This window comes from Phoxinus phoxinus (genome assembly GCF_949152265.1).
Source record: "Phoxinus phoxinus genome assembly, chromosome: 16".
NCBI classification, from domain to species: Eukaryota; Metazoa; Chordata; class Actinopteri; order Cypriniformes; family Leuciscidae; genus Phoxinus; species Phoxinus phoxinus.
The window spans coordinates 10,919,871-10,930,545 of NC_136891.1; the positions used below are offsets into that span (position 1 = coordinate 10,919,871).

A 10,675-nucleotide genomic window follows, 5' to 3' on the forward strand; every position below is an offset into this window, starting at 1 on the left:
AGCTACTTGTAATACATATTACTATTAGGGATGTGCATGAGTACACTGAAGTGAAACGCATTATTATGCGTGAAGTGACTTTTTGGTAATCAAGTAACAAACGTGTATATTTCAAATATTTTTTGAGAATGGCATGCTTAGCATGGCTTTACAACTGAAACAGGAACTGCTTTTTTTATTTTATAATTACAACATAATTTTCGGCAGCATTCAGCACAAAATAAATATATAATACATGGCACATAAAAAAAATGCAACGGCAAGTGCTGAGCTCCCATTTTAAACCAGTTGTGACAAAGATAGTGTGTAATAATAATCATTTATTATGGCAAATTGCAGGCGGTACAAAAAGATTAGTTGATTTGCAAGTCTTTGGCAAGAACCGGCATACAATCAGATAACAAGATAACAACGGATAACACCACACGGTGCCGGTCATGTTCTTCAAGTAAAAAATAAGATGTTCTTAAGAAATTCTTTTGAGAATTACTTAAGAATTCTTAACATATCTTTATCTTAAGAAATGTCTTGCCTTCTTCCTCAAGAAGATTGTCATGAGTCCAGCCCCTGGTCTCTATGGGACAGGGATTATCTACAATCTATGGATTATCTACAATAAAATGTATATTAGTTATTTTGTCCATTTTATTGTCTGCCAGGTAGAAATTGTTTGTCTGCTCACTTAAAATTAAACGGACATGCCAAAGATTATTATCCCTTTTGTTCTGTGGGGTCTGTGCAAAGTTGCGTTAGCAAGCAAGGATATCTGTGCATCAGTGCTGTTCTAAGACAGGTTTTCACCTTTCAGTCAGTAAGTTCAAACTCCACGGACTTCTTCTGAATGTTTTTATTGAATGGCATCTTGAAGTCATCAAAGTCCACCTCAAAACTGAAACGCTGCCTTCTCCTTGCCTTCTTCTCCATCAGCTCGCTTGTGGTCAGCTGATTTTTCCACGTCTACAACAAATAGCAGGAAAAACAAATATCATAATCCACTGAAAATAAATGTGCTAATCTTTTGTCCACATGACATCTCATCCTTTCTTAAACTAGAAGTTTGTACGCACATATTTATATTTTTTCATGTATTAAATTCTAAATTTAAGAAAAATATATTTTTTAAAATCACAATCTTGGTGCTCTTATAAACAGCGTTTTGAATAATTAAAATAATAATAATAAATAAAAAAAATCTTGTATTTCAGAGTAACAAAAATAGGTTCTGCATACAATGCATCTGAAAAAAAATTTGCCAATGTAAAACGTGTATATTTCAAATGTTTTTGAGAATGGAATGCTTAGCATGGCTTTACTTAAAGTCCCCCTGTGGTGAAAACCAAGCTTTTAATGTTGTTTACATGTCTATGTGGTAGTGTTGTCAAAAGTACCGACTTTGGCCTATCAGCTGATCCCTAATATATCCGCTGATAGATGCCTGCTTTCAAACACTTCCATGTGTCTCTGTGTAAATGCTCGGTGAAGACAACATGTTGTTGAAGCGTTGATCATTGTAGCCATTCACAGACATGTTGAGCGCGTGAACACAATGGCCAATCAGGGGTGTTTAAGAATCCTTTCAAAAGCTCTCAAAATGCTAGAGGGAAATGCTGGTATCGTCACATTTAAAAAATTTCAAGTCGGTACTTTTGGCAACACTACTATGTGGTGATTTTAATATGCTTTAACTAACTCTGTTAGTTAGATATAAACTCTTTCTATCTAACTCTGGGGGATAAGGTGAATAGGCTAAAGTCCCAAAAAGTCGGAGTGTTCCTTTAAGACAAACCATGCGTAAATTCATAAGTCAACACCATTGCTGAGTATTTTCTCCTAAAACTGCAATGAACCAAAGACAGTCAAAAATGCGCTTTGAAATCACTGGTGTAACTTCCTGTCGTCACAAACTACCTTGTAACCAATCATGTCAAAGTGTGATTGTCAACGAGTGGATCTCTGAGCTGGTGTGAGTGAGTTGAGGCGGGGCTAATTTGCATATTCATAGAACCGCGTATACTAAATGAGGCAAAGGGTGTAGAGTTACATTCAAACTATTTTAAGGCATGTAGAATTTTCTTCACAGAAAAAAACATTTAAATATGTAATTTTGGTGATCAAAGATTACTTTTAAGGGATACAATTGACTACAGGGGGACTTTAAAGATCTTGCTGCATGTGCTTTCATGTAAAATGTGAGCATGTGGATACATTTGCAAAGAAGAATGTATCCTTACTGTGAGTACAGCCCTTTTATGGAGACATATCTATGAAGAATAATCCAGATTAATGAACGTAGAATGTGAAATAGAATGAGAGTAAGAGTAAGAGCAAATGTATGTTTGCATTCACCTGTTTTTGCATGAAAACACTTGTTATTAGTACATGAGGTCCACTGTGCTGCTCACACAGGCCTAGCTCACATACTCTCTGTGCATACCTGTGTGTGGTGTCCAGCTTACCGTTCTTGGCACAAAACTGATGTCCAATTTGTTGAGCTTGCCACTGGTGATCTGAGTGCTGTGCACGATAACACTGTCTTTCTTCATTGGTTTCTTGACTGCTGAGTTTGAGGAGGCCGTGGGAGTGGGAACGGTGCCCTGCTGAGAAGATAAAGCGCTAACACCGTAATCAAGACAGTGGACGTGATGACACATTGACAATGGTGTGACTTTCAACAAAGGTTCAGCGGGGTTTCCCTGAGCACACTAACAGAGTCACAAAGCCGGCAGTGCCATGTTGGGGGGGTAATATGACACGTCTGGACTCATTTACTTACTCTTTGCTTGGGTTTTCATTTTCGGTGCCATCTCGTGTTTATAACCAGATGGTTTTCATCTCAGCTTAGATTTGAAATGACACAGCAATTTTAAAATGAAAACCTTAAAGGGGGGGTAAAATACTTAGTTTAAGTCAATCTCATGTTAATCTTGAGTACCTATAGAGTAATAGTGCGTCTTTCATATCTCCAAAAAGTCTTTAGTTTCATCATATTTATAAAATAAAAATACAGCTTTCCGATTCTAACCGGAAAAAGCCGAGGTCCTTGATTCTGGGCGTGGGCGGAGCTATAGAGTCAAGCGGGAGCGCCCGGGAAGGTTTGCTTATTATCGATCGTGGTGCGGTAGGCCATATTACTATATATATATAGTATTTGGTTTGCAAATCCAGCGACGACCTGGGCCTTGTTAATAAAACATTCGTCACTGAAATGACCAGAACACAAAACCGCACTTGCCACACTCCTTTGCTGTCCCGGAAATACAAACTGCATCCACTGTTCCAGTAACACTGGGTTCTTTGGGAAGCTGAACAAGGTAAACTTTCCCTCACATCCCAAAACACACTTTTTTGGAGACATTCTTGACATCAACCATTCCTATTTAGCGCTGCTGATGATGATTTCCGGTAGTAGCGCCTCGATGAGCGCGGTCTTTCTCTCCTCTGGTCGACGTGTGCGTGAACGCGCTTTTCCGAGAGCAATGCTCATATAAGGAGTTCCACTCTGGTCTACGTCATTAGATCTACGATAGAAAAAAAACAGCCGAAACGTGTTGCAACCCGGAAGTATGATTTTCAGCACAGAAATTCTCTGTTATTCGTTCAAAATAACTTTTCAAACTTTGGCCATTATTAGCATGAGAATCCATCTCTTTAACACTGTAAACAACTCTGAATACATGAAACACCATTGTACCCCCCCTTTAAATTGTTGAAAATAGTAATTCTGACAAATATGTGGTGATTTATTTATTTATTTCTACATTAGGACAAATACTGATATTGCAGTCTATAACCCCCTATTAGGGGACACTTCTGGTTGCAGAATAAATTTGTTTTGGATTAAATGGATTAAAAAAAACGTGAATTGCGCATCTGAAAGCGTTTGCTATTGTGTGATGCTGAATCTGCACCATCGGTCAAGTAAAGTCACAATTATTTATATAGCACTTTATACAATACAGATTGTTTTAAAGCAGCTTTACATTAATTTCTGCTGTACAGCAGCTCTAAAAGAAAATAGTGTCATTGTTCGGCTGAAGTCAGTTTAGTGTTCATTCAGTTCCGCTTTAAAGGCCCATTCACACCAAGAACGAAAAGTATAAAGATTACTATAATGATAACTATATTTGCGTCCACACCAGCAGACGATATCGTTCTGTTTATTCTAAGCACATGGTGCAGTTTAATCGTCTGGCCCTTTAAATGCTCAAGCAGGATGGATTCTGATTGGCTGCCAAAGTTTTTAATTGTTTATCAGCTGAAAAAAAATCATTCTGAAAGTGATTCCAACGATATAGTTTCTTGATGCCGTTATGGATATCCGTTATATCGTTATGGTGTGGACTCTGCTATTCTTCTAAATTTAGATTTTTTTTTACAACTATATCTTTATAGTTATTATCGTTCTTGGTGTAAACGGGCCTTTAATCATCAATTATTAAATTAGCGATGTCATCATCCAGCTCAGTTGAGTTCTCATCCAATAAGTGTCAGTGCAGTCAAATCCAGCCAAATCAACACTAATATTGTTGAATATTAAGTGTATTAATATTGAATATTATTATTTGATATCATTGGTGTTAGTATAAAGTCCAGGACCATTGTAGAAACAAACCAAAAATAACTAAAATATCATCAAAACATATTGATCCGTAGTCTCATAGTATATGTTTGAATAATGTAAGAATTGTCTATTTTGATTTCATGGTGACTTTAAATGAAGGTAGGTGTGTACAGTAGATATGCTGAATCACATACAGTACGCATGTTCTACCTTTTCTTTTGTAGAGCTAGGGGTTGAGGCCGGTGTTGGTTTGCGGTGGAGTTTGACAGGCTGTGGCTTCTTGTTGTCCTTGGGTCTGGGTAGCGTATTAATCTTAGCCTGGATCAAATCCACCACTCTGAAGTCTGCATAAGCATGGGCAACGTCCAAGCAATTTTGCTCTGCAATTAAAAGATTGAAAGTTCCTGACTCAAATGACAGCAGTTGATCAATCTCAGAGATTTAATGCACTGTAAATCTGGGTGTTCATAAAAGCGCTCCAGCTAAGATGAGGTGGCATTGTGGGAATGACGTAGAAACAGTCTGCACTGGTTGCGAATGGTTATGAATTTGCTTCAATAGATTTATGTTCCATCAGATGTAGTTGTAAAATACCTGTCCTTCCTAGAAAGTGGACTGTACCTGTCTTATTTACTGCATTGATCTTGGCCCCAGCTTTGATGAGGTACTCCACACAGGACGGCCTACAGCTCTCAATGGCTCTCATTAGGGGAGTGGCTCCATTGAGAGTGGGCGGGTCCACAGAAGCTCCCGCCTCCAGCAGCATCTGAATAATGTCCAGCTGTCCTGCATGACAGGCATGGTGCAATGGAGTCCAGTTGAACTGATCGGATGCATTCATGTCAGCCCTGTAATGAGATTATTAGTGTTTTATATATATAATATACATATGCCACTGTAAATATACTTTAAATTAATTCCTTAAAGGGATAGTCCACCCAAAAAAAATCTGTCATTTACTTACCCTCATTTATTCCAAACTTGTATGACTTTTTTTCTTCTGTTGAACATGAAAGAAGATATTTTAAAGAATGTTGGTAACCAACAGTTTCTGTTCCCATTGACTTCCATTGTATTTTTGTTCATACAATGGAAAACGAATGGGAACCAAAACTGTTTGGTTATCAACATGCTTCAAAGTATATTTTTTATGTTCTGCAGAAAAAGGAATGCAAACAGGTTTGGAATGACATGAGGGTGAATTATGAAAATTGGGTGGACTATCCTTTTAAGTCAACACTTAGAAGTCTTACCCATTATCAAGAAGGAACTTTGCCACTTCAAAGTTCCCACTTGCACATGCAGCCATGAGTGGCGTCTTGTAGAACCGATCTTTCACATCTACTGGAACCTTTTGGATGAGTGCTAACCTAAGAGACTCGATATCTCCTGTTTTAGCACAGTAGTTCATGTTTATGTATATCTTTTCGGGCTCGTCGATGTACCACGTTGTATCATCTTCGATAGGATGTGCTGGTCGATGGTCCCGGTCATATCTGTGGGTGTCTGTAAAATGCTGGTAGCTCTCAATCATAAAATGCGGAGGCCCACCATCATCACGGCGATGCAAGAGATCAGGTGGGACAGTGCAGATGGGCATGGGTAGATTTAACTTATTCTTTTTGGTCTTTCCTGACTTTGTTGCTTTCTTCTTCTTAGGCCCATAAGATGCCATAACATATATCTTTGGAAGATATTTGAGACCTCTTAGAAAGTCATTGATATTTATAAAGCCCTCTCTTCTCTTATCGAGAGCAAGCAAAAGAGTATGAATCTGTTTATCATCTAGAGGAGCGTGAAGTTCCTGAAGAACAGACACAAACGTCACCCTGGACACCACCTCTATTCCCATGATGCCGTCTGATGCAGACTCGAAAGCACTTCTTAGCGCATTCTCGTTTTCATGAGACCAGTCGTGAAGTGTCAGAGCCCATGGTTCATTTGTGCCGCCCATCCCTTTTGAGAACTTTCCATGTAGTCGTTCAGCCTTCTTAAGCTCTTTTACAGTGGCTTTGTGGCCACAGTCCTTAGCAATCTGACGAGGAAGCAGACCTTCTTGGTTCTTCAATTTAGGATTGCATCCTGAAGTAGGAAATTGCATTTAATATAATAAAGCTCAGCATGTTCCACATCAAGAAGCATGATTGCTGTTAAAGTAGGGCTGCATGATTTAGGGGGGAAATTTGTGGGTTTTCTGATCAAATAATTTTTTTGTAGGGCTGCACAATTTATTATAATTATTACTAAATGAAAATATGAAACTATATGAAATATTGCTTGTACTACTATTGTAATATTTCACTGTAAAATAAAACAATCAAGTATTTAGGAAAAAGTATATATAATAATAATAATAACAAATACATTTTATAGTACAACTGCAGGATTACAGAACCAATCAAATTTTCGCTAGAACGAGAATGTTGAATGAAAGGAAAATAAACTTTCCTTATGAATTAAAAGGAATAAAAATAAATAAATATGGAAACTAATCACAAAATGCAATGAATTATAAGCAGCCTTCTCCCCTGGTTTAATGATTTTGTCTTATAGTTTTAACTTAGAATGAATTGATTTACCTCTTTGAGCTAGAAACCTGCAGCAATCTGTGTAGCCACCAGAGGCAGCAAAGTGTAGCGGTGAATCCCCCTCTGTTGTTACCGCTCCAAAATCTGCTGCATATGCAGACAGCACCTTAATGATCTGGAAAAAGCATAACTAGAATTAAAAGCAGTGATCATAATCACTGGGAGAAATACATAGGCTTATATCTGTTTTATCACTTTTTATATAATAGAAGAATACAACAATAGAAGTGACACTCACTTCAAAGAAGCCTTTTTCAGCCGCAAAGTGAGCTGAGTGGAATCGCTTCTTATCCAGAGCATTGACGTTTCCTCCTTTCTTGAGGATGGCTCTCACTAGATCTATTGCTCCCGCTCTGGTGGCCTCCATCAGAGCTGTCAAACCGGTTTTCTGGGATATCATACACACAAAATCGATCTACCAACACCAGTCAACAGAGCTAGGAGGCCTACATGTTATTCTGTGTAGTCAATGTAATACCTTTGTGTATGAACAAATGGTTTGGTATTTAAATTACATGCCTGCGATATCAGAAGGTTGGTTTGTTTGAATACAGCTCAGGGAAAGAGGATTCAAATATCATTATCAATTACACAACATTTGCATACTTGATTTGTGGCATTGGGGTCTGCTCCTCTCTCTAGGATACTGAGACACATTCCCTCACAGTCCTGAGCTTGCTCGCAGGCCAGCAGGAACACTGGCATCCCAGTTTCTGAAACATTGTTGACATCGGCATTGCCTTTTAGGGCCACCTGGAGGCAGCGCATGTGCCTTTTGGTGGGGTGGATGCAGTAGAAGAGCAAGCCTGGGAGAGAAGCCAGAATACGGATTACTCGGATAGGTTTACACACTAACTGGTCGTGCCCTGATCTGTAATTAGATAAATCTCTATAACTGGCATAATGGTGCCAGCCATTGATGATCTCTGTCGACTATGTGGCTGCTGTCAAATTCTCTTGAAGAATTATTTATTGTGGGGTAAGCCTCATTAATATCTAACCCTTGAGAGAAAGTATATTGTAAGTATATATATGAAAGTATATTGATAAATACAATTATTCTGTATCCACAGATAAAGTTTATACAGTTAATTGATGTTCGCTAATTATTTACCCTGCCACTGACCAAAGCTTTTAAAAGTTGCGTGCATATTTTATGTAATGGATAAAAAGTAGCAGTTAATATATAACTATCTTATAAAATAAAATAAAATAAAATAATTAAAAGTTACCTTTTCCATTTTTGTCGACAAGTTTCATGTCTGCATTCTTCTTGGCCAGTAGAGACACAATGCCATCATATCCGAGCTCTGCGGCCAGCATCAGTGGTGTCCGCCCCCTCCTGTCCTGCACATCTGGACGGGCACCCTGAGCTACGAGGAACTCCAGCATGTCGGGATTGTTGGCCACTGATACCAGGTGCAGGACGCCGTACCCCTCGTGTGGCTCGGTGAGATTGATGAGGTCATCAACACCCATGCTGATTAATTTCTCTATGTACGGCTTTTCTCCATCCTGGACGCACTGAAGCAGCCGGTAGATCTGCAAAACTTCAAGCCTTCCCTTGGCCGGGGTGCATGACATTTTGAACCTGAAAATATTATATGTATGGTAGCATTTGCATATTTTTTTCTAATTTGTTTGTGTTTTGATCTATTTGAATGTGTAACAAATGAATACACACATTTTTATCAAAGTGCATAAAACATGTAAGAATGTTTTTTCCCCACATCATTTTACATACACGTACATGTTTTGGCATCCAATCCAATAGATTTGTTTTAAAATATTGATTTATGATTGTTTCTAATTCGGAGTATGTGAATTGTTGTGTAATCCACGGGTAGTGTACATAGGAATTTACTTATAATCTATTTAAAGTACAGTTAAAGGTTAAAAAAATATATCTAAATAGGAACATAGTAGTATAAAGTGCAAATAGTTATATATAAATAGTAAACTATAATAATGAGTTCACTTAAAGATAACTCTTACAAGTATACTTGCAGTATAAAACTACTAAACTAGTAGACTTGTTTACTGAGTTTACTTCAAAGTGTAACTTTACTTTCATAAACTAAAAAGTGTTTGACAAGAAAACTATCACTACATAGGCCTACCTGAGTTCACTTGTAGTTTAGCCTAGTTGCAGTACAAACGAAAAACTTAATTGTTTTGTACTTAGTTTAATAGTGTTATATTTAAAGTATGCATAAAATATACTTTCATACACTAAAAAGTGGGCCAATTTAGTGGCAAGCAGTATTATTAACTTATTACACTTACAAGTATAATTCTAGTACGTTAGGCATACATTGATAATAGTAGGCCGATATTACGTACTACAAGTATTTTAAGAATACTTTATGTAGGCTACTGAAGTATAATACTTGTTTGGGTATACACAGTCAAGGCGTTATAAACAGTCAAGGCGTTATAAAATGCCATAAGTGATGACAAAAATGTAAATATGATAACTTGCCATATATCACAGAGACCAAAACCCAACAAATGCGATCCCAGCAACCATAGGCATAGTCTGTGTAAGTTATATCGGATCCACAAGTTTTACAAGACTTGTTTTTTAAATTCAACGTCAAACAACAGCCAGATTCCCTTACCTGTAGTCGATGTTTAAAATCAACAGTATAATGTTAAAGTTACAATAAATGTTACATTGTTTCCAGGTGCGTCGATCTGTGCTCGCTGTGTGTGTGTCTCTATGGCAACAGCACGCTGTGGCTCGTGAACTCTCAAAGCTTCTTCAAGAAGTAGCCTAAATTCCGCCTCATTGTCCCCGCCTCTTTTTTATGTAGAAGCGGCCGGTAGAATTACCGCACTTTTAGGTGATCACTTGACCGGGGTTGAGTAGCCTGACGAGGAACGGCCTATCAGATTTCATGGCAATTTGTTCAAGCGTGTGAGTAACTTGTTGAATGAGTGACAGTAAGTGACATCTATCACAAAGAGAGGCTTCCTCGAGCCATGCTCATATATGGGATTTGATTCTCTCACCATAAAGTCAGTCATGCATAATTTAAAATGTTATCACTTCTACCAGCACTCAATCCTTCTCAGGAAGAGGGTAGGGTTCAAGCATAGACAGTATATAAGAGGTTCAAGAGGAAAAATTGGGGAAGATTTAAGATTGTCCACTAGAGGGCGCTAACTTTATATAAATTAGAGGAGTGACCCGTGTTTTTTTTTAGCCAATGAGACTTTGGAGGCAGAGCGAGCGTGTGGTTGGTTAACGCTAGGCTACTTTTTCCTAGTAAAATTAAAAAAAATCAAAATCTAGGCTTTTTGAAAAATAACATCTTTACACAAAAAGATTATTATTAAAAAATATTTTTTTATTTATTAGAAACCAGCATTGCAAATATAGTGATGTATATCCAATACTCAACATTCAGTTTGGAAGAAGAAAATAATCTGAGGACTATTTAGATTGTCAGATACAGTACATTACTGATTTATAATACTGCTATGGAATACCTGTAGTGAGAAGCAAGGTGAAACTGTTAGA

The 10,675-nt window shown here is 37.7% G+C and overlaps 1 protein-coding gene across 5 annotated transcripts; it reads right to left on the minus strand.

Annotated features, from left to right (window-relative positions):
* Positions 1-301: 301 nt before the first annotated feature.
* ankef1a (ankyrin repeat and EF-hand domain containing 1a) lies at positions 302-9,927 on the minus strand. 5 transcript variants are annotated; one of them, XM_079584502.1, is made up of 10 exons: positions 9,771-9,894; positions 8,382-8,740; positions 7,756-7,955; positions 7,388-7,537; positions 7,141-7,264; positions 5,815-6,643; positions 5,183-5,409; positions 4,772-4,941; positions 2,457-2,597; positions 302-957 (listed from the first exon to the last, which is right to left on the minus strand). In XM_079584502.1, exons 2-10 carry the CDS (start codon positions 8,731-8,733, stop codon positions 805-807), a joined length of 2,346 nt encoding a protein of 781 aa, XP_079440628.1. In that variant the 5' UTR covers positions 8,734-8,740; positions 9,771-9,894; the 3' UTR covers positions 302-804. The 5 variants fall into 5 exon arrangements, with proteins under 5 accessions (XP_079440628.1, XP_079440629.1, XP_079440632.1 ...); XM_079584503.1 differs by having other exon boundaries at positions 9,632-9,778; XM_079584506.1 differs by having other exon boundaries at positions 303-957; positions 2,457-2,613; positions 9,632-9,778.
* Between the last annotated feature and the right edge of the window lie 748 nt (positions 9,928-10,675).

What these genes read in the sequence shown, in the direction of transcription:
- ankef1a (XM_079584502.1), bottom strand. Translation starts at nt 8,733, where the DNA reads ATGTCATGCACCCCGGCCAAGGGAAGGCTTGAAGTTTTGCAGATCTAC. An exon ending in TGTCGACAAAAATGGAAAAG is followed by an intron (nt 7,956 to 8,381) that starts GTAACTTTTAAT and finishes CTTCTCTCCCAG; the next exon opens with GCTTGCTCTTCTACTGCATC. An exon ending in ACCCCAATGCCACAAATCAA is followed by an intron (nt 7,538 to 7,755) that starts GTATGCAAATGT and finishes ATGATATCCCAG; the next exon opens with AAAACCGGTTTGACAGCTCT.